Below are 24,146 nucleotides of genomic sequence, written 5' to 3' on the forward strand. Positions count from 1 at the left end.
TTTTTGACCCCTACTTGAAAACTCAAGAATTTCTACAATACGAACAAGAATGTCCTCTGCCCACAGAGACTCTGCCTCTAGAACATTACGGATGTATAATTTATACAGACGGATCAGCACAGCCTGCAATTGGGGGAAAACAAGCTTATAGTGCTATGTGTGTGAATGTTAAAGGTCACTGGCGCGATGGTAAATTCCGACCTATGGGCACAAAAACTCAATCTTTAGGAGATTGTACAGCTCAGCGAGCTGAACTCCAAGCATTCAAGATGGCGCTTGAAAATACCAATCGCGAATTCCCCACACTCATAGTGTGCGAATCGTATTACTGCGTCCAGTCTTACAATGAATACTTGCAGAACTGGGTTTAAAACGGTTTCAAAGATGCAAAAGGTGGCACAATCAAGCATAAGATGCTTTGGGAACAAGCAGTTCTATTACAGAAAGAACTACAAAAGACTCACGTGATCCATACGCTGATGGCGTTCACATTGCAGGGAATTCATTGGCTGATGAAGCCGCGAAGGCAGCTGTGCAAACGGCTTCCGTAGCTGCAATCACTCATTCAAAAACACATATAGACGGTGAAACAATGCTAGCTGTCAAATCAACAAGCAAAGACTGCGGTGCAGCGTTACCTATAAATTATCCACTCGAATATTCATACATAATTGATGCCAACTCTGTTCCCTTTGCTCGAATCCCTGGTGTGGGGGATAGGGTAATTCCAAACAAGAATCGGAGAGGTGCTTTGATTCAAGAACCACATATGGGAGAGGGTCTGATACATCAAGGGATCTCAAAATCTCTACTAGAGTTAAAAGAGATGTACTGGTGGGATGAATGCCCACATTTACCAATTTGGAATTAATTGCGATGTCTGTTACAGAGATCACAGCTTAGAGCGCAGCCAGATTCCTGACTACAGTGTAGCCAGCCCAGTACAGACACCATTGTTAGATAGCATTAGACTATGCACGCTCAGACGTCCCTATGGACAAAAGTGGTCCCACAACTATTAGGACAAGATTCATTTGGAAATGGCCTCAGCGCTCGTCTGACGCCCGAACTGTTATAAAAGATTTGCGAGTCTTTATCGGCATATACGCAATGGCCACACTACATTCTGACAAGGGTACTGTGTTTAGCTCTAGAGATTACAAGGAGGCCATGGCCAGCTTGGGCGTTGCATTGCGGTACTCAAGTCCATTCCAGCTAGGGTATTAGGCTCGGGTGGCGGGTGGGTCAAACATCTAATAAATGCCCAACGTAGTCTTAACAATCTGCCAAGAAATTCTCTGGTTGGAATCACTCCATATGAAATCCTTTTTGGTACTAGATTGATGGTCGAAGACCTCGATCATCATACTTCAGTGGTAGAACAAAAACCCTTTGATATCAAAGACGGTTTCACTGTTTTGCAGGACTTAAATGAAACAAGAAGAAATCTAAGCAACACCATCCAGAAGCCAACGACCACTGAAGAAAAAATACCTGTCCCAGCAAGACCTGTCTGGATTCCAAAGATTGGGGATCTGGTCAGAGAGAAAATAGTGGATAAGAAAGAATTTGGGCCTTCTTACAGAAAACCAGTACCTGTACTAGCAATCCACAGATCAAGAACAGTGTTACTGCCGCCCTTGCTGGAAGAAAGGAGAACCAGTTTGTATCAATTGACCTGGTAAAACCACACCATGTGGCCGATAATAAGTAGTAGGACCTCTGGACTCCAAAGATGTAGCAGACAACCAAATCTTGCTACTATCCAAGAGGTTCAAACTGAAAGATTCTGCAGTGAGAAAAGAAGGACTATGCAACAAAGCCATGGAACTTGTGCCTCTTCAAACCCAAATAACAGTTCATCAAGAAACTCCCGTCTACAATGATGTAGCATCTGACTATACAAACATGTCAAAGGAACAAGCAGCTCCAGCGATTTCAAATAATCCGGATGCAATACCAACAATTTACCGAACTGCCTCTGTCTATTTCATCAACTTTGATACGTTTTCTGAGGATCCCAGTGAGCCCGAAACAATGCCAGCAAATAAAACTTTCAAGGAACAAGTAACAGAACTTTTTCACCAGCTTGCAAATACATATCTGGTTTCACCATGGGTTGAATTTTGGATTGTGTTAGGTGTACGTTTTCTCCTACTTTGGCCCTTTCTTGTTTTAAGTTTGGGAAAGCTGATAGATAGAAAATATAGTAAAATGGACACAGCAAGTAAGAACATCAACTTGCTCCTGAAGCCACACAAATCATCTCATCGTGAGCAAAGAGACCTGTTGTCAGTAAACATCACAGCCGGTCCTATACCAGGTGGTATAGCATGGGAGAGAATTGATTATGACATTTATGGTCCGGTCGAGCTGTTGAAGATTCCACACCAATTTAAGGTTTCCTTGAGTGATTTTGTTTCACCCAGTACATTTTCTGATGATTGGGACTTTGAGACTGTTAATAACATGATGACAGATTTAGAAATGTCAGCAAAATTTACAAAACATGAATACTTAGAAGGTTCATCAGATTATGAACAAATGTATTGTTTTAATCATTACGGTAACCATTATTTGCACAAATCTGCAAACCCTAGAAATGTTTTAACTTATAATCAATGGGAACATTGTCCAACACCACCACAGGGTAGCTCTATAACATTTTATGAAAAATGTCCATACTTCTCAGGCTTTATTGTCACTAAACCAGAAACATTTTACTTTAAAAATGTTAATAAGACAAGAATGAAAAGTGTGTTGACTAATACTAAGCAAATGTATTCTGCGGCCTTTTATGCTGGATTGTCCACATTAGGTTTTGACTTTTGGAAAGACAACATTGAGACAAAAACTGTCTGGGGCACAAACGACTGGCAGGTGCAAGGTTTAGAAGCCTTATTTAAAGCCTGCATCATCCCAGAACAAATAATGTTTTTAAATGAAACTGTTCAACAGACATCATGTCTTGGCCTTGCTAAGATAAAAGACTTGAATAAACCGTCCATACCTAAACCCGCACCTGATAGTAATGGAACTACAGATGAGGAGGTAGACTTGAAATATATTTTACAACAAAATAGAACTAATCCTGATTGGAAAAAATGGTTAATCTGGCCCACAGACACGAATAAATGTCAAGATAGATTCCTGAACAAGACACAAGGGTTTACAGTAACTAGGCCAGATCCAAGATCCCCGTTTGAAGCGGAGGGAAACCGGGTAATTCCAAGCCTTTCAGTCCACAAAGCCGCCATCTTAGGACTGGTGGGGACGCGCTCTAGCAGACTCTACTTCCGGGCAAAGAGCCTACTTAGGCATGGCTCGGCCGGAGGCACAGCACTAGACGGAAGCCTACAGAGCGGTTAGCGCCTGTTACTATCAACCAAGTCCAGCCTTACTAATTTTGCTGCCAGAATTTACTCTTTTAAAAATTGTGTTTACTACGTTTTTTATGTAACTGCATGTTTTTTAACAATAGCGCACTTCTTTGCACAATTTGACTACAAAATTGTACTTTGCACCTACCTGATACCCTATCCCTGTTCCGCCGCGGGAAGTCCCGTTTGAAGCAGAGGGAAACCGGGTAATTCCAAGCCTTTCAGTCCACAAAGACCCCCAGGGCCCAGAGGTCCCTTTATCAAAGCCCTCTTAACATTTCTGGAATCCACCCTAGATGAAGCTACATTCACAGTCCTAGGTGACTTCAATTTTCACCTAGAAGACAACAATTCCACAGAAACGGCTACTCTAATAGAGAACTTTCGAAGCTTTGGGATGGACTAATTAGTCTCCAAACCTACCCATACAGCGGGCCACATGCTTGACGCTGTTTTTACAAATAATGAGCACATAAAGATCACATCAATCATGCCTGTCCCATGGTCTGATCATGCAGCCACCCACTTCAACCTCCAAGCAAATCTCTCGATCATCAGTCGGAGAGATCTCTCTCTCTCAGTAAAAACTCGCTCGTGGAAGAAGCTTCAAACTGCCCAACACACCAGTGTTCTATCCAGGGAACCCCCCTCACTTGAAAGATGTGACACAAATAACGGAGCGAACCACTTCAATACATGGCTCAGCCGCGCAGTGGACGAGCTGGCCCCAGAGGAAACTAAAAAGCCTAGAAGACGTCTAGCCACGGCACTGTGGGACACCCCTGATGTTAAATTAATCAAACTCAAATGTCGGCGCTATGAAAGGATATGGCGATCCGACTACAGCCTCCATAACAGGAAAGAATACACCGCAGTTCTAAAAGAATACAAGGTAAAGATAGAACAAGCCAAGTCGGCCTTCTATACACAAACAATTCAAGAGTCTTCAAATTCCTCCAAGGAACTATTTAAAACAGTGGCGCATCTAGCTAAGAGCCCCCGGGACACTATCTTCGTCCCTGACCAGAATTTTTTGGAAAATATAGCACTATTTTTCCAACAAAAGGTCCAGGCGGTCTGTGATGACCTTCATACCTCACTCACCAGATCGTCACCTACATACAGAGCAGACCCGTTACCTGACACAATCAACCTCTCGCAATTTTCACCTCTAGATGACACTCAGGTGGCCATTCAGCTCACTCAGACCAAATCGGGATCACCTTTGGATCCATGCCCTCCCTTTATACTTCACCAGATCCCTGAAACAATTAGCCCTGTCCTGACCCCGCTGCTCAACAGGGTCATTAGCTCTGGCCTTTTCCCCTGAAGTTGAAAGAAAGCATGTAAAAGGCCCATTCTCAAAAAAGAGGCCCTGGATCCTATGGAACCCAAGCACTATCGGCCAATATCCTGCCTCCCCTTACCAGCCAAGATTCTGGAGAGAGCCATGAATCAGGAGATTTTTGAGATACATCGACTATAATAACCTCCTAGACCCCACGCAACACGGATTCAGGGCATGCCATTCCACTGAATCCGCCTTAGTCATAGCAACAGAAGACATCTGCAGAACCATGGACAACGGGGGAAGAGCGGCTTTGATCCTACTGGATCTAACGGCGGCTTTCGACACCGTTAACCATGGGGGTTCTATTGAGCAGACTGAGGACGCTGGGCATCACTGGCACTGCCTTAGCTCTTCTTGAATCTTTTCTGGATGCCCGCATACAGCAAATCTACTGGGGAGGCCTCCAGTCGGAAGAGTTCTCTCTTCCATGTGGTGTGCCCCAGGGGTCGGCCTTATCACCCACACTATTCAATCTGTATGTTACCCCTCTCACGGCATTAATAAAATCTCACTGCCTGCATCTTGTGTCCTATGCCGACAACACACAATTAGTAGTGTCACTCTCCCAGACGATGGAAGCCACAGCCGCGGGCTTTAGGAACTGTCTCTTGGATGTCAAAAATTGGATGAACGATCAGTCCTTAAAACTTAACACCGAAAAGACGGAAGTGATCGAGTTCGGCCAAAAACCATCAATCTGGGGTCACCTATGGTGGCCTCCAGAGGCCGGCTCCTGCCCTGTCCCAGGGAAAAAGGTCAGAAATCTTGGCTTTATGATTGATAAGGACCTTACTTGCACAGCACAAATAAGTCAGGTAACTTCGGCCTGCTTTTACACAATTAAGGTGCTTCGGAAGATCTTACCTTACATTCCTCTCACTCTTAGGAAAACAGTGGTAGGCGCTCTAATAATGTCAAGGGTAGATTACTGCAATGCACTGTATATAGGAGTGGGGGAAAAACAGCTTGCTAGGCTCCAGTCAATCCAAAATACAGCGGCTAGAGTTCTACTCAACCTCCCTAAACGACACCCCACATCCAAAGCCATACGGGAACTTCACTGGCTCCCAGTCAGGGGCAGAATTCAATTCAAAGCCCTATGTCTGGTCCACAAATCTCTCAACGGGAAAGCACCAGAGGATCTTACTATCCTCTTTCTTCGCTATGTTCCGGCGCGCACATTAAGATCAGGCACTCAAGATCTAATCCATCTGCCCAGAATAAAGAGAGCCCGATGGGGTGGCAAATCCTTTTCCTACCAAGCATCTAAGCTGTGGAACAGCATGCCCATCGCACTGCGCTCAGAAAAGAACAGAACAAGCTTTAGGAGGGCATTAAAAACTTGGCTTTTTGCCATGCCCTAACCATCATCTGTACCCCCTTCTGTGCTACAGCGCCAAGACGCCTCGGCATAAGAGCACTTTAAAAATAACTCAGTCAGTCAGTCAAGATATATCCAGAGACAACATCCAGGGATAATAACAACTTAAAGTGTAGGAAAACTGTGCCCTGAGTGGCTACAAAAATCTGCACTCCCAGATATAAAACAACACTTAACTTTACTTAAAGATGGCATTGATTTGAGAGAATTCTTACTAGGACCTCGCAAACAACGTCATAAACGTTTCATATACGCCGGTATTTACGCTGCTTATAATGAAACATGGAAGGTCACACAAATGGAAAGTGCCGAACGAATACGAGAAATTGATCGTATTAATTTAGAGAAAGCTCTCTCTGAGTTGACAATGGGTTAAAAACTCTGTCATCCAGAATTTATTCTTTGGACAGCATTGTATCCTCTGCCATAGACATAATGGAACAAGACTTGCTCATGTTACAACATGGACAGTCTAAATTGCGTTCTATATTGCTGCTAGGCTGGACGTTACAAAACCTTCGGTCAGGCTATGTGCCTTGGCGTCTAATCAACATCACATCATTGTTTACTGGATTTAACCTTATGGATAAACAAATCTCTTTGGCACAGAGGGGAGCAGACTATACGGTGCTGAGCATAGAAAAAATGGAAAGATTACCATTAACCGTTTCGGAGAAACCACCCATTTAATGGATAATACATGGCACCATCACGATACCAGTGACGATTTTCCAGTTTCAGTATTGCTTAACACACATACCAGCAGACCTGTATGAAAGGTTGGGTAAAGAATACATAAAGTCGACCTGGGATTTACCATACACACACAAATGTTGGAGTGGGGATAAGGAGATATTTCTTAGTGGTAAAAATTGCAAAACCACACTGACCGGTACACTTCTAGGTCAGGGTATTAATTTACATGGAGCCTGCGATGGTTCTTTCACCAATTTATCATGCCACCTGCAGGGTTCCCCGGCAGCAGTGATAGATCCAATTTTCAGGTAACTATCCAATGGGAGCTACATAATGTTGAATGATCACAGCTGTTGTGGAATGATGCCAGGAATAGCCTATCTCGTTAGTGTGTGTCAGCCAGGGTCACTTGAGGTATGCAAGTATTGTTTCCTAAAACTAAGACAGATGGGGAGTCGCTGCTATGGCCTTCACTGAACATCTCTTTTATACAGATTGATACTTTAAGCAGAATGAAAGCCATTCTTTTACAAAAAACTGTGCCACTGACCTCATCCAGAGAGATGTTTGATCTGCAAGTTGCAAGGTCCTCTGCAGAGATGCATGCCTTATTATCAACAAACTGCCCCATACATTTCGCAGAAATGTTAGGTCGTATGTTAAACATGTCTGATACCAGTGGTAGTGTACATGTATTTAAGACGATTTTTTCGGGACTGTTAGCACCCTTTGAAGCAGTCCTAGGCATTTTTCCAAACTTTGTGCACTCTGTGTTCGGCGGTCTGCCTCTCATTTTGGGACTCGTAGCAGGGATACTATTTTGCTCTGCTCCGATATGGCAAGTCCAGTCACCAGCGATACCCAGATTACCATGAAGAACACTCTTCTGGTAATGCAGTATCGTGAGCGCATATCACAGATTCTTGGCTTGGCTCGTTTGAGAGTTCTGAATACCATGTGGTTCCTATCGTTCAGAACAATCCGACAAGATTGCATCTTACCTGTTCTACGATGCCTGCTTTGTGGAGAGGAATGAGTGTTGGATATCTGTCTAACACTTCCATCAGCACTGCCAACGGATGTTGATGCTTTGCTTGGTTCGGTAACGGCTCATGCATTTTGTTGTCCCCAGCGGCTACCAATCCTGATGACGGCATTCATTGAGGTCTCACCGGCAATTCCAGCTGAGGGTGAGATACGTGGACCAACAGGCACACAGGTACCATCTACTGCGAACATTGCTAATGCGACTGACGCTGACGGCGATGCTTCTCATCTCTGTAGGTTTGATCTACTTAATGAAGTGGTTCAACTTTCACCTACTGTGGTAGACAATTTCTTTGCCAGATTAGAAGATTTTATGTTTTCTCCTGACACCGAGAATAACTTTTGAAATTAGCACCCAGCATTCTATCAACTTTGAATTCGACCTTCGTTTTTCAAAACAAAAAACTTCTAACTTTGGAACTCTATTGTTCTACGATTTGATTGGACTTTTTTCCCAAAAATTAACTTTGGCACAAAGTAATCTGCTTAAAGTAGAACTATTCCTGGAGAACAAGAATTCTTTGAATACTTCCTAGAAACAATATTGGCCTTATCCACAAACCAAAACAGTTTATATATTCTGCTATGGGATGGTCTCAACCTTTTTTCTTCTGTATTTAAGAGCCATTTCATAAATGTAATTTTCATGATTCATTCAGTTAGCATTGCCAATATCATAATATATGCTTAAAATGAAATCATTGCTTTTAAATGCGTACATTACAAATGCTCATTTTATGTGTACAACAATTTTCAAAAGCATTTTATGCATTTTTTGGGTGGGATTGTAATCACATGCTTTAGATATGTTTTCGTGCTTACATTTTAGTAATGTCGAACATAATAAAGTAGAGTGGGTGTTGTATAGCATTTTAGGACCCTAGTGTAATTTTCCCGATTCATGCCCTTATATAGGTATAAATCACCATGTCCTTATATAAGCATAGAAATCATAACCATATTTAGACATAGCTCATTCAGTCCAAATACGGCATGGCTACTTCCACTAGTTCCGAAAATCCACAATGATTTCTTGGAAAACTCGGCTTCAGCAGTTAGGGACTTCCCCTTGCTTGAATATTGATTTGTCCAAGAACTCATCGAGTTTCAAAGAACTGAGAGTCATTGATGACGTTATTATGTCCATATTTACGTCAAACTCGGCACCTTCACGGTATAAATATGCCCACACTTGCCCAAGCAAACACACGGTGGTTTGGAGCAGTTCGACTATCTACTTGCCCAACGCATCTCGCTACAGCAAGTGCTAAGAGGAAGCCAACCCTCCAGCAGACTCACTGAGAGAGACGCTGTCTTTTCTCCTGCCGAGAAATCCAGCTCCAGTGTTTCCAAGCTCCCCTTGCAGGGTGTTGGGAAATCAAGTCCTGAGAAAGAGAGATACCAGACCTCCTCCATTCTAAACCAAGGTACGGAGCTGGATAGATTCTTGGCGAAAAGAATACTAAACATATGCTACACCACACTTACTTCTTCCCTCGTACTAGACTTAGGTTAGTTACATCGGGGTAGGCGTATGTTAGAAGCACCGGTTGAGTACTTTTAGTGTTTATTTATTTATGTATGTATTTTATGGCTTAGAAACCATACCATGCTTTTACAGTATTATTTTATAATACTCTTCTTGCTGTACGCATTATACTTTACAGCCAGTATTACGATTGTAGCAGTTCATTTCTTCTGCTTGAGAAAGAAGACTGTTCAATAAATACTTTTATTGAAAACGCCCGTCTTTCTATTTTCTCTGCACCTCTGATGAAACGTAGCATGCACGAATGACTGAGTAAAATATCTATCTATTGTTTCCATGACTCTGAAGATCAGTTTCATCTTGGGGAAACAAAGTTGTCATGTTTATGCGGTTGTCAGAAACTAATCTCTTCTTGTGAATTCGAGAAAGTTTCTAGTGACCTCTGAGCTAGCTGGCACTCACAATTAAGTTTAATATATTCGATAGAGACATAGTCGACATAAGTCCTAAGTCACATCTATAGGATATATTATTCTAATGCGCAGAGCCTATTGGGAATATAGGAACTACACTACGAACTGATCTATGCTCACCAACTCATCCCTTAATGTGATCACCGGACTCACTCAGTCTCTAAGCTGTCACAAATGCCATTGCCCTAATGATGTAATTTATAGACGTTTACGACTGTTTTTGACTACCACAATACCTTATCATTGTATACTCCTTTGTTGTCGGGTTTTCTTTGACTCACAAGAATCCTTACATGTAACTCATGTAAATTTATTCTCATAGCTTGTAAAACATTCAGATACCTTTGGGTGTAGCTAGCGCTATGGAACCCCCCCTCCAAAAAAAAGATGCCGGAACACAGGGAGGTATCTTCATTGACAGATGTTTTAGGATTCATAACTTCTCATTTGCCCCCACACCGGCTTGCACCTCCATCTCCTGCTTCCAGTGGCGTAACACAGGCCCCCGCAGACTCAGTGGTACCCCAAACTCCAGGGTACCCCCTCAGCTCAGAACTCTGGCCAGAGAGCTCATGATTTAGTCCAGAGGGGGTGCTCTCCGTACTTGTGGATGGAATTTGCTCTATATCCTCGGCTGGTGGCGTCTGTGACATTCCTTACTTCTCCTTATGTCTCACTTAAAAGCAGGTAAGCAGCCCGGGCACTTTTATATGTTGTGTACTCTCAAAAACCCACATGCACAGTATTAGCACAGGTAAAATTATTGGACCGGATTATTTCACATATAACATTGATTCTCTAGTGGAATTCTAACATATGATAATTCTGTAGGCGTTGATTATCATGCTGAGGGAGCACAGCCCCCAGTAGCCGTATTTCCTGGTGCAGCACTAAGTACCACGCTCTTTTCCTACCTACTTGTGGATCCTTTTAACAATGTGCCTGCGCCTTGCCCTCATACAATTCCATTAATCCTGCCTGTCAATCGGACCCCTAATGTTTCATAACATAAATCCTTTTCTATGATGAGGCAATGACTAAACAAGTCCTAATACATTCTACAGTTTAACTTTTGATGTAAGTCAAAACAATTCTTTATCGCTTGCCCGATTTTGGTTTATTTTCTTTTTGCCCTTTTTTCATACTTTACTTTTTCTTCTCCAGTCATCTGCTATTCCCCAGAAATAACAGAAATAACAGTGGTTTGTTCTGGGCAGTATCTAAAATTCCATTTGGTGGTGTTTGTGTGTGGCTTCGGGAAAAGTTCAAGCCGTTGAAATAAAAACAGAACTTAGTAGAGAAATAAAAATTGCTGTCGAGTTTCAGCTTTTACTCAGAGTTTTAACTGTTTACTCTTAATGCAATAAACTGTTTATGGAGAATTAACCACTGGTTTAATTTAGCTAGTAACATCACTAAACGAAGGCACAAGTAATACAAGTTTCCACTGATAGAAAGAATGAATATTTTTACATGCCTAAAGCGCTGCTTTTGCTTCAATTTGGGCATTTGTGATTGCTTCTTCTGAACGATTGATTCCTACAAGGTTACATCCAGCTGTAACTTCATTGAATCTTTGCTGTTATCATAGGAACCGTGTTTGCGATTTTTAATTTTAGACGAATAGTGATAAACGACATATTTGAATTGTGTTTTTTTTAGATTAAGAAGTCTACCGATTGTTTAATGGATCAACAAGCTGAACTTCCAGACACAGGAGACAGCCTTTCTGATGTTAAGCAAAGACTTTCAGACTTGGGTACTATGGAGGAAAGTTTGCAGGTGAGGACCTCTTTTGATTGGCAGTAAACAATGGCAAGCAACCAATAGTGCTTTAACTATTTTTTCTGCACACTATAAGTTAGGCAGTGAAACCCAATATGAGGATGTTTAAACCGCACTGTCAAGCATTTAGTTGGCTGGTTCAAGGCAAAGGCCCCAGTATTGTAGGCAAAAAGATAAATAAGGTATACATCCAAAGATATCCTTGTACTCGAGATTCTACTCGAGCCTACTTAACCATCTAATAAGGTCAGTAAATTCCATTGGTTTGCATATTGCCACACATAGGGGCACATTATGATGGAGGATTTTCCGCATCCTCCGGGCCGGCGGAAGCCACCGCCGGCCAGGCAGATGTGGAAAATCCTCTGCGGACCCACCAAAGACCCACCGCCACATTAGGATGGTTGGTGGGTCCTGGTTTAAGTCTGCTGCTTTTCCGCCGCGGTTGGCTTACAACCGCGGCGGAAAAGGCCTAATATGGTGGCGGTGTCTCTCAGACACCGCCAGCCATATTAGGATGTCTGAATTTCCATGCCTTTACACGGCGGCATTTCCGCCGTGCAAAGGCATATGGATTTTTGTTTGGGGGCCCGTTGCGGGCACCCAGGGGTGAAGGGGGGTGCACATGGGGGGTACCTGTGGTACCCCCCTGCATGTGCGTGCACAGAGCGGCAGGCACTGCGCGGTGTCTACTGCTTTGTGCACGCAAATGCACAGCTTTCATTTTTAACATTGCGGCGGGTGCTGCTTCAAGCAGCACCCGCCGCAATGTTAAAAATAGAGGATGTGACCGCCAGGGTGGCGGTCACATCCTAATTGCACATGAGGGAACGCCGCAGCACATGCGGACGTTCCCTCATACTCAGGCCTCGCGGACGGACGCAAGTCCGTCCGCCATCGTAATGGGCCCCTTGGTTTGTTCAACTTTGGAAATTATCTTGTAAATTACATGTTAAAAGATAATTGTGTGTTACTTCTGTGAAGTCATTCGTAAACTAAGGTTGTTCGTGAGCCGCCTTCTCCAGCCTCAGAAGCTAGTTTGAATTCATGGCCACTGAAAAATGCTTTCCCGTTGTGCCTGTCCATACGTATTTAAATTATTGAACTTCTTCGCAGAGGACTTGTGGTTTGAAACCTGCATTATTCCATCTGTTTTTCACCTTTTGACTCTCCAGAACCAGACACAATAAACAGATGGCACATTTCCAGTAATGTGTAAACCTCATCATTGTAGTTTCAATGCTGGTTGTATCTCTCCATAGCCATACAAAGTTGTCTCTAGCTCTCCCTATAGATTTGGCATTTTGTTTAGCAACTTTGATGCCATCAGGTTTTGTAACACCAAGATCAGTCATGATCTTGAGCTCATCTCTCTTCTTCTACTGACGTTAATAGCTGCATGCCTTGACTGTGTGGCTTCATGTTTAGCTGTGTTCACATATATCACTCTTTCAGCTTTCCTTAGTAATGCCTTCAGTGCTTAATATGAACCGGTGGTTGCAGGTTGCATCAATTATTTTTACTCAATAGACATTTATCCAGAGCAAGAGAGAGAAAACACAAAACGGGTAAAGGAGGAGGAAGGGGAAAACGGCAAAACAGAGACAAAAGGAGAGAGCAGGGAGAAAAACAAACCTGGTAGATTTAGATAGCAAGGCAGCGGAGTTTCTAATGTCGAACAAAAGAAGCATGAGTTTTAAACAAGACTTTGCACCTTTGGTATTTCTTGGGTCGTAACCATGGATGGAATGTTGGTTGCCAGGGTTAAAGACTGTAGGAAGAAAGAAAAGAAGGGAATATGGAAACTTATGAGTGACAGTTGAAATGGGAGGTGGCGGCGGCTACCTGTAACATTTGATGGTCCTGCTGTATTTTTGTAGATAACTTGAAACAAACAGTTACTTGCTTTCTAAGTTTTTCCATTGGTGAATAGCGGTTTCAGGTTTACAGTATGGTGAACAGAGATGCCCATGTGTGATTCTGACATCAGTTTGGCCGCAGCAGTCGGGGTGATCTCTTACAGCAGGTCCTTTCCAAGGTTGAACTTTATTTGTGCCTTGGTTTCGCCATTGAGACATCGCTGCTTATTAGAAGATACTGTTTAAGTTAAGTAAAATACAAGCACAGTGTTTCTCGCATGTTCAGACTTGAGGCTTATCTTCTCATCAGATGTGAGCATTCTGATGCACTACCTTTTGAAGTGCTTCACTTTCCACAAGTGCCATTTTGGATCGGGGCACATTAATGACGCTCCTTATGCTTTGTGTGTGCCATTTTGAATTGGGCCGCTATCTAGGATATCGTACACAGCGTTACAATGCATTGCATTGGTGATTCACAACCCGATCCTTAAACAGCATACGCGGTCTGTGGGCCAACTAGTATTGAGTTATTCACTGCATTGGTGATGCACACACCTTATTATTTAAGTATACAACTATGTCTTTGTGAAAAGCTTGCAAAGAAATCAGTGATTCGCACAAAAAACATTTAACACCACATGATCTGTGTTACAAGTGGTACATGCCATCCTCCTTGGTCCATCTAATATTGATTTATTCAGCGCATCCATGATGTGCACACGTCATCGTTAACATATACAACTCTCTCAGTGTCTGAGCCTGCAAAAAGTACGGTGATTCGCACTCCAATTGTGAACACCAGGATCGTTATTCCAGTTGAATCTCACAGTGCATATTGCGCATTAATAGTGTCCTGTTACCTACATCATTCAAAATAAACGTAAGTTTATCAGAAGTGCAAGCATATTTCTGAGGCACCGTTTTAAACATCTTAGAGTGTAAGTTACTCTGAACAAATTAATTGCGAAGCAAATTGAGTCTTTCATTAAATGCAACAGTCAATTATACCGCCCCCATCTTTTTCTCCCAACCCAACAACCCCAGAACCCGACTGCTAGCAATGGAAATAACGGTTCGAGCCTCGAGGCATATCTTGATGCATAAGAAGGCGAGTCATCGCACATAAGAAGACATTTGCTATTTTACAACATTGTTTAGGTCCAGATGTAATAATGGAAAGATATACATTTTACAAAAGAGTACAAATAGCCAGAGAGCCTGCAACAAGTTTCGTAAGTGCTTTGAAGATCTTAGCAGTGTCCTGAGAGTACTCAGACTTTGAAGAAGAAATGATCAGAGACCAACAAATGGAGAAAACAAACAACAAGAAATTGCAAGAGGCACTATTGTCGACACCTAATTTAACATAACAAAAAGGCTGCAACTAGATTGAGAGTACAACTTCATACATGGAACAGATAAATGTATCAGAATCCAAGTCTCAGACTCCGAGTGTGTTGGCAATTAAAAGTAAATATCGCAAAGGGAAGAATTAGGATGAAATGGAGAGATTGTCAGATAAATCTGTCAAAACTGACAAAACATTAAAAAAAAACATGTAAACAATTATAGTGTTATAGATGCTGAAGCATGTCTCACTTAGTCAATGCCAGTGTGTGTTTCCAGCCAAGGAGCGTTCTGATGCAAAGTGCATAAAAAAGGCGAATTATGCAGGTCAACACATACTTCTCACCCCAGCAAAATACACAGGGTTGAACCAAGGAATATGAGTGAAAATGATCAATCTTCGAGTGGTGAACGTGAGCTTTTAACTATCAAAGAAGCAGTATTAGAGAAAAAGTAATATAAAACAAGCGGTGTGTGGAGTGTCTTCAAATTTGTTAAAATGACCTTTATGTATACTAAGCATAAATAGATTAGATATAAAAGTGATGGCAGATTCTGGTTCCCCATTCACCCTCTTGAGTGAAAACAAGTAGAAGGAAGATTTTAGAGAATGTGGGATTCAGTCGAAGAAACCTGTAATTTGTCTTGTAGGTTAGGGTGGTAAACCCATTGGGATGGTGGGTGAGTTTGAGGCGGATTTAAAAAATAACAAAGCGTAGTTTATGTAGCTAAAGAAAATTCTTGTTTATTAGGTTGGCATGATCAAAATAATTTGGGCATAAAATTGGATCCTAACAACTCTGATCATGTTATTTTAAGGAAGTAATCTGTTCATATTTTTGCTATAAAAAAAGAACCAGTGGGTGGAAGATTATCTGGGCGTTTTCCAAGAAAACATAGGTATATATAACGGTTTCATGCATAAGGTGAAATAATGGAGGGTGCGCCTCCTGCAGTACGTACATAAAGTCTGGAGGGTACCTTTAACCGTACAACCAGAACTCAGGAAGGAATTGCACACATTGTGTAGTCAGGGTGTTATTGAACCCATCAAGAGTTCTGCTTGGGTAGCTATACTTGTTTTAGATCAGATGTCCAATGGGTCCATTCGCATGTGCGTGAATCTCAGAGATTTGAATTCTCAGATTTGAGTTGATCGCCAACCCCTCCCAAACATCACAGAGATGCTCTCCTCTCTAAAGGGTGGTAAAGTTTTCTGTTTGCTCGACATGGCTTCAGCATACCACCAAATCAATCGGCCCCTAGAGTTATGACATTACACAGCCTTTATAACCTTGGAGGGTCTGTATCCATTCAAACACATTCCTTTTGGGTTAGCCTCAGCTTTAGCTATATTCCAAAGGGTAGTGAAAAGTTTGTTTCAGGAAATGAAAGGTGCGATTGCATTCTAAGGCAATGCTCTAGTTTCTGGTAAAGATCAAGTGCAACATGACAAAAGGTTACTTCAAGTACTATCCATTCTAAAAAAAAAAAAAAACCAGGGGTTAAGCTCGGGGGAGCGGGTGCTGGGGGGTGAATTGCAAATTTAACACTGTTGTCATTCATTATTTGGGCTATCAATTGTCAGGCAAGGGGGTTGAGCCAAAAGCTAGTCTAGTAAAGGCTACAGAAGAGTTTAATCCTCCATTAACCCCTTCGCTGCTAGGCCTTTTCCCCTCCTGTGCTAAGCCTTTTTTGGGCGATTTGGGGTAGTGCGCGCTTAGGCCCCTGTAACTTTTTGACCACATAAGGTATCCACGCCAAATTTGCGTCCTTTTCTTCCAACATCATGTGGATTCCAAAGGCGCCCAGGGTTTGTGGACTCCCTTGGAGGGGTCCCAGAAATTAACCAAAATATGGTGAAATCTTTGTTTTTTTCAGAAAAATGGGAAAAACGGGCTGCAAATGAAAGCCTCTGGGTTTTTCCCTGAAAATGATGTTATCAAAAAAGGGTTTGTGGGGCTGAAATCTCAATTTTCTCTGCTTTTAGGGAATGACAGCCTTTTGTCAGAGAACCGACATTTGTCACACAGTTTTGGCATTTTTCTGGGACATAGCCTATTTTTGCTATTTTTAGAGCTTTCCACCTCCTTCCAGTTAATGGTAGAAATGAGTTTGAAAGCAATAATGGATCCTAGAAAGCTGTACAGTTTCGAAAAGTAGATAAACTTTTGAATTCAGAAAGGGGTCATTTGTCTACATCCATGAAGGTTTCTTTATAGAAACTAACAGTTAAATATTGGAATAATTGAAAATTTGTTGAAAAAAACAGCTTTTTGTCTCACCGTTTTCACCTATAACTTTTTCTAATCTTGACAGCTCTTGGAAAGCAATATACCGTTACATCCGTTAGACTTTCCTGATTGTGGGGATATATAGGACTTGTAGTTTCACCAAGGACCCGACGAACCCAGATCCAAAAACTGAGCAGCAACTTGCAATGGTATTTTTTCATTTACTGGGTATAGAGCACTTTGTCTTGGAAAATGTATACATGGAAAAATCTGTTTGAAAGACACCTATATATTTCTGAATTGGGTACAAAATATAGAGTTCAGAAACAGTATATAATTGCACATTTTCAAAATAGGAAATACTCATACTAGCATGAGAATTAGTGGTCATTTTTCAAAAACATTTTTTTTTTACACAACGTCTTTCATCGAAAGGGAGAAATGCATGAAAGCTCAATTGGTAATAACAGTTGATTTACAAATCTGAATTACCCGAAGTCTCCCGATAAAAACGGTACCTCACTTGTGTGGGTCGGCCTTGTGCCTGCGACAGGAAACGGCACAAAATGCAACGTGGTCGCACCTCAATTTCCCAGTGAAATCTTGCCCTTTTTGGACAAAAAGACTACCTTTTGTTTTTGAGCCCTAGCTCTGCCAGCACCTAGGGACACCTTGCAAACCTATACATTTTTGAAAACTAGACACCCAGGGGAATTCAGGATGGGGTGACTTGACTGCCTACCACCAGGTTTTGTTACCCAGAATCCCTTGCAAAGCTAAGAATTTGATTAAAAAAACACATTTTCCTCATATTTCTGTGGTGGAAAGTTCTGGAATCTGCGTGGATCAACAAATTTCCACCCACCCAGCGTTACCCCAGGTCTCTCGAAAAAAATGGTACCTCACTTGCGTGGGTAGGCATAGTGGCTGCGACACGAAACAGCGCAAAACGCAACGTGGTCGCACCTCAATTTGCCCAGTGATATCTTGTGCTTTTTGGACAAAGAGACTACCTTTTGTTTTTGAGTCCTAGCTCTGCCAGCACCTAGGGAAACCTAGCAAACCTACAAATTTTTGAAAAGTAGACACCCAGGGAAATTCAGGATGGGGTGACTCGACTGCCTACCACCAGGTTTTGTTACCCAGAATCCCTTGCAAAGCTAAGAATTTGACAAAAAAACACATTTTCCTCACATTTCTGTGGTGGAAAGTTCTGGAATCTGTGTGGATCAACAAATTTCCACCCACCCAGCGTTCCCCCAGGTCTCCCAAAAAAAATGGTACCTCACTTGTGTGGGTAGGCATAGTGGCTGCGACACGAAACAGCGCAAAACGCAACGTGGTCGCACCTCAATTTCCCAGTGAAATCTTGCGCTTTTTGGACAAAGAGACTACCTTTTGTTTTAGAGCCTGTAAACTGGGCTTGTGGTTCTGGGGTGACGGATATACCAGGCTGCGCGTCAGGAACGAGAGTAACACCGGGTCGTGTGGGTAAAGACGGTTTTATTGGTATCAAGCGTTTCGATGGTAACATCAAAGTTCTTCTGGTTCTAAAGGTAAGTCTTTCCTTTGCAAACTGACTTGGATCCGTTGTGGCGTTCGGGTATGTGACCTCTCGTCTTTCAGGTTGTTGTTGTTAGTCACATCAAGGTCTGGTCATTGAGGCGACTCCCTTGGCTCCGGTTTCCCATGCAAAAGAAGACCAACAGAGAGGGTGCAGTTAGTTCCACTGTCTACTGGGGGGGGTTTTGCCCTTGGGACCGTGTGTAGTGAGACTGGAGGGAATCACCGGTGACAAAGTACTTCTATACAAGTCAGTGATGTGGGTCGGGTTTTACAGACAGTGAGGGTTAAACGCGGGGTAATGGAAACAAGAGGTTGGGGAGACGAGGAAGAACAAACACGGGGCTTTTTACACTATTTACACACGCTTTCCCACCCAAGCCGCCATACGCTCCCGTACCTGGGATAGCCACGCTCCTCCCCCGGGAGAGTGGCACGGCGGCTCACGGGGTCGTTGGCCTCCTGGCTCTCCGTGGGACTCTTCTCCGCCTCCTCTGTGAAGTTCTTCGGGTCTTCCTCGTATTTCTTCGTTGCTGCACTCTTCAGTCGCCCGCTCGCCAACACCACTCCTCGCCTTCTCCTCCGGGGTGATGTCACACGCCACGAACAACACTTCCTGGGGTTTATCCAATCCGGCATTGCTGACGTATACCGAAGGTGTGTCCTCCTCCTCCGTGAACTCCCAATTAAAGGCGCCGTGTTCCTCTTCTTTGAGTCCGTCCTGACCTGAATCCCAGGAGTCCGTCTGTAATGAAGGAGGCATTACGTGGTCATTTCCGGGAGTCCACCACCCCTCGTTGTCACTCAGCCTCGCCTTGTTACAGAGCTCAAGCTCTGTCAGCACCTAGGGAAACCTAGCAAAACTATACATTTTTGAAAAGTAGACACCCAGGGGAATTCAAGATGGGGTGACTCGACTGCCTACCACCAGGTTTTGTTACCCAGAATTCCTTGCAAAGCAACAATTTGTCCAAAAAAACACATTTTCCTCACATTTCTGTAGTGGAAAGTTCTGGAATCTGCGTGGATCAACAAATTTCCACCGACCCAGCGTTCCCCCAGGTCTCCCGTAAAAAAATGGTACCTCACTTGCGTGGGTAGGCATAGTGGCTGCGACATAAAACAGCGCAAAACGCAACATGGTCGCACCTCAATTTCACATTGAAATCTTGCGCTTTTTTGGACAAAGAGACTACCTTTTGTTTTTGAGCCCTAGCTCTGCCAGCACCTAGGGAAACCTATACATTTTTGAAAACTAAACACCCAGGGAAATTTAGGATGGGGTGACTCGTCTGCCTACCCCAGGTTTTGTTACCCAGAATCCCTTGCAAAGCTAAAAATTTGAGAAAAAAAACACATTTTCCTCACATTTCTGTGGTGGAAAGTTCTGGAATCTGCGTGGATCAACAAATTTCCACCCACCCAGCGTTCCCCCAGGTCTCCTGAAAAAAATGGTACCTCACTTGCGTGGGTAGGCATAGTGGCTGCGACATGAAACAGCGCAAAACGCAACATGGTCGGACCTCAATTTCCCAGTGAAATCTTGCCCTTTTTGGACAAAAAGACTACCTTTGGTTTTTGAGCCCTATCTCTGCCAGCACCTAGGGAAACCTAACAAACCTATACATTTTTGAAAACTAGACACCCAGGGGAATTCAGGATGGGGTGACACGTCTGCCTTCCCCAGGTTTTGTTACCCAGAATCCCTTGCAAAGCAAAGAATTTGACAAAAAAAACACATTTTCCTCACATTTCTGTGGAGGAAAGTTCTGAAATCTGCGTGGATCAACAAATTTCCACCCACCCAGCGTTCCCCCAGGTCTCCCAAAAAAAATGGTACCTCACTTGCGTGGGTAGGCATAGTGGCTGCGACATGAAACATCGCATAACGCAACATGGTCGCACCTCAATTGCCTAGTGAAATGTTGTGCTTTTTGGACAAAGAGACTACCTTTTGTTTTTGAGTCCTAGCTCTGCCAGCACCTAGGGAAACCTAGCAGACCTATACATTTTTGAAAAGTATACACCCAGGGGAATTCAGGATGGGGTGACTCAACTGCCTACCACCAGGTTTTGTTACCCAGAATCCCTTTCAAAGCTAAGAATTCGACAAAAAAAACATTTTCCTCACATTTCTGTGGTGGAAAGTTCTGGAATCAGTGTGGATCAACAAATTTTCACCCACCCAGCGTTCCCCCAGGTCTCCCGAAAAAAATGGTACCTCACTTGCGCGGGTAGGCATAGTGGCTGCGACATGAAACAGCGTATAACGCAACATGGTCGCACCTCAATTTCCTAGTGAAATCTTGCCCTTTTTGGAGAAAGAGACTACCTTTTTTGTTTTTGAGCCCTAGCTCTGCCAGCACCTAGGGAAACCTAGCAAACCTATACATTTTTGAAAACTAGACACCCAGGGGAATTCAGGATGGGGTGACTCGACTGCCTACCACCAGGTTTTGTTACCCAGAATCCCTTGCACAGCTAAGAATTTGACAAAAAAACACATTTTCCTCACATTTCTGTGGTGGAAAGTTCTGGAATCTGCGTGGATCAACAAATTTCCACCCACCCAGCGTTCCCCCTGGTCTCCCGAAAACAATGGTACCTCACTTGCGTTGTTAGGCATAGTGGCTGCGACATGAAACAGCGCAAAACGCAACGTGGTCGCACCTCAATTTCCCAGTGAAATCTTGCGCTTTTTGGACAAAGAGACTACCTTTTGTTTTTGAGCCCTAGCTCTGCCAGCACCTAGGGAAACCTAGCAAACCTATACATTTTTTAAAACTAGACACCCAGAGGAATTCAGTATGGGGTGACTCGTCTACCTACCCCCAGGTTTTGTTACCCAGAATCCCTTGCAAAGCTAAAAATGTGAGAAAAAAAACACATTTTCCTCACATTTCTTTGGTGGAAAGTTCTGGAATCTGCGTGGATCAACAAATTTCCACTCACCCAGCGTTCCCCCAGGTCTCCTGAAAAAAATGGTACCTCACTTGCGTGGGTAGGCATAGTGGCTGCGACATGAAACAGCACAAAACGCAACATGGTCGCACCTCAATTTCCCAGTGAAATCTTGCCCTTTTTGGACAAAAAGACTACCTTTTGTTTTTGAGCCCTATCTCTGCCAGCACCTAGGGAAACCTAACAAACCTATACATTTTTGAAAACTAGACACCCAGGGGAATTCAGGATGGGGTGACGCGACTGCCTACCACCAGGTTTTGTTACCCAGAATCCCTTGCAAAGCAAAGAATTTGACAAAAAAACCACATTTTCCTCACATTTCTGTGGAGTAAAGTTCTGGAATCTGTGTGGATCAACAAATTTCTACCCACCCAGCGTTCCCCCAGGTCTCCTGAAAAAAATGGTACCTCACTTGCGTGGGTAGGCATAGTGGCTGCGACATGAAACAGCGCAAAACGCAACATGGTCGCACCTCAATTTCCTAGTGAAATCTTGCCCTTTTTGGACAAAAAGACTACCTTTTGTTTTTGAGCCCTAGCTCTGCCAGCACCTAGGGAAACCTAGCAAACCTATACATTTTTGAAAACTAGACACCCAGGGGAATTCAGGATGGGGTAACTCGTCTGCCTACCCCCAGGTTTTGTTACCCAGAATCCCTTGCAAACCTAAAAATTTGACCAAATAAAACACATTTTCCTCACATTTCTGTGGTGGAAAGTTCTGGAATCTGCGTGGATCAACAAATTTCCACCCACCCAGCGTTCCCCCAGGTCTCCCGAAAAAAATGGTACCTCACTTGTGTGGGTAGGCATAGTGGCTGCGACATGAAACAGCGCAAAACGCAACATGGTCGCACCTCAATTTCCCAGTGAAATCTTGCCCTTGTTGGACAAAAAGACTAACTTTTGTTTTTGAGCCCTAGCTCTGCCAGCACCTAGGGAAACCTTGTAAACCTATACATTTATGAAAACTAGACACCCAGGGGAATTCAGGATGGGGTGACTCGACTGCCTACCACCAGGTTTTGTTACCCAGAATCCCTTGCAAAGCAAAGAATTTGACCAAAAAAAACACATTTCCTCACATTTCTGTGGTGGAAATTTCTGGAATCTGCGTGGATCAACAAATTTCCACCCACCCAGCGTTCCCCCAGGTCTCCGGAAAAAAATGGTACCTAACTTGCATGGGTAGGCATAGTGGCTGCAAGAGGAAACGGTTCAAATCGTACGGTGGTGAATTTACAATACCCTATTGCAAAACTACCTTGATTTTTGGGGGGGGGACCTGAGTTTTTGGCCCGGGGCTCAGTGGCCATCTTTCGAAACTACCAAACCCAAACAGTTCTGAAAACTAGACACCCGGGGGAGTCCAGGGAGGTATGGCATGCGTGGGTCCCCCAATGTTTTCCCACCCAGAATTCCTTGCAAACCTTAAAATTAGGTAAAAATATCACTTTTTCAAACTTTTTTGCGTGGGATCTCCGTGCCGGCAAAAATGTCCTACCATCTAGTTTTCAGAACTGTTTGAGTTTGGTAGTTTCCAAAGATGCCCGCCAAGCCCGGGCCAAAAGCTCAGGTGACCCCCTCAAAAAATAAGATTGTTTTGCTAAAGGTAATTTTTAGGTCTCCACAGTACGAATTGGGCCTTTTCCTGTAGCAGCCACTATGCCTACCCACGCAAGTGAGGTACCATTTTTATCGGGAGACCTGGGGGAACGCTGGGTGGGAGGTAAGCATGGGCGTATTTTGCGGATTCGCAATCCGCGAATTTGCGTATTTGCGTATTTGCGGATTGCGACAATACGCAAAATCCGCGAATCCTCGCGGATTTGCGGATTTTTTGGGGGGGTGTGTGTTCGCACGGGTTTCTGCAAGTTCGCGAGGGTTTTGTACAATTTCGCAAATTGCGAACTTACTTGTCGGGTCGCCAGTTTTGCGAACTTGTTGTTTCTACGTGCCCAGCCTGTTTGCAAGGCTTTCTTCATCACTGCCACCCTCTGTCACCACTGGCACTCTCTTTGGTCACCCATGCCACCCTCTGGCTCACCCATGTCACCCTCTGTGTCATCACAGCACCCTCTGGTTCACCAGTGTACATTATTGGGGCAAAGCAAAGCACTGCCATCCTCTGTCAACACTGGCACTCTGGTTCACCCATGCCACCCTCGGTGTCATCACAACACCCTCTGATTGACCAGTGAGTGTACATTATTGAGGCAAAGCAAAGCACACCTGCTAAGTGCTTTAAGTTATGCAAACCACAACACCTGCCCTGCCTCAACTGACATTAATGAAGGCTGGCACCTGCTTGTCTGCTCCCTTTCCTTTTTGTTGCATTGTAAAAAAATTTTAACAGGATGCAATGGCATACTTGTAACTATTCTGTGACTGTCAGAGCAGGGTCACACAATAGTTGCAAGTAGGCAACCGGATTCTGGAGGGCCCCTTCAGGAAGCACTACAGGTAAATGGTTACAAATGATGAGCTCGAACTTTTGCACCTGCTCGTTGGTTTTGCTTTTGCAAAACTCGTTTTTTGGTAATTTGCCCTATTCGCGAGGCGCGGCGTCGTGCGA

The 24,146-nt window shown here is 43.5% G+C and overlaps 1 protein-coding gene across 1 annotated transcript in view; it reads left to right on the top strand.

The window, feature by feature from the left end:
- Positions 1-24,146, top strand: part of MCF2 (MCF.2 cell line derived transforming sequence) — a 1,062,111-nt gene that overhangs the window by 643,970 nt on the left and 393,995 nt on the right. Inside the window, exon 10 of the mRNA XM_078688611.1 lies at positions 11,480-11,599. Within this exon, the coding sequence (XP_078544737.1) occupies positions 11,480-11,599 (120 nt within the window). The remainder of the gene's footprint in view (positions 1-11,479; positions 11,600-24,146) is intronic.

The sequence above is a fragment of the Lissotriton helveticus genome, chromosome 4_1 (genome assembly GCF_964261635.1).
Source record: "Lissotriton helveticus chromosome 4_1, aLisHel1.1, whole genome shotgun sequence".
In the NCBI taxonomy this organism is placed as follows: domain Eukaryota; kingdom Metazoa; phylum Chordata; class Amphibia; order Caudata; family Salamandridae; genus Lissotriton; species Lissotriton helveticus.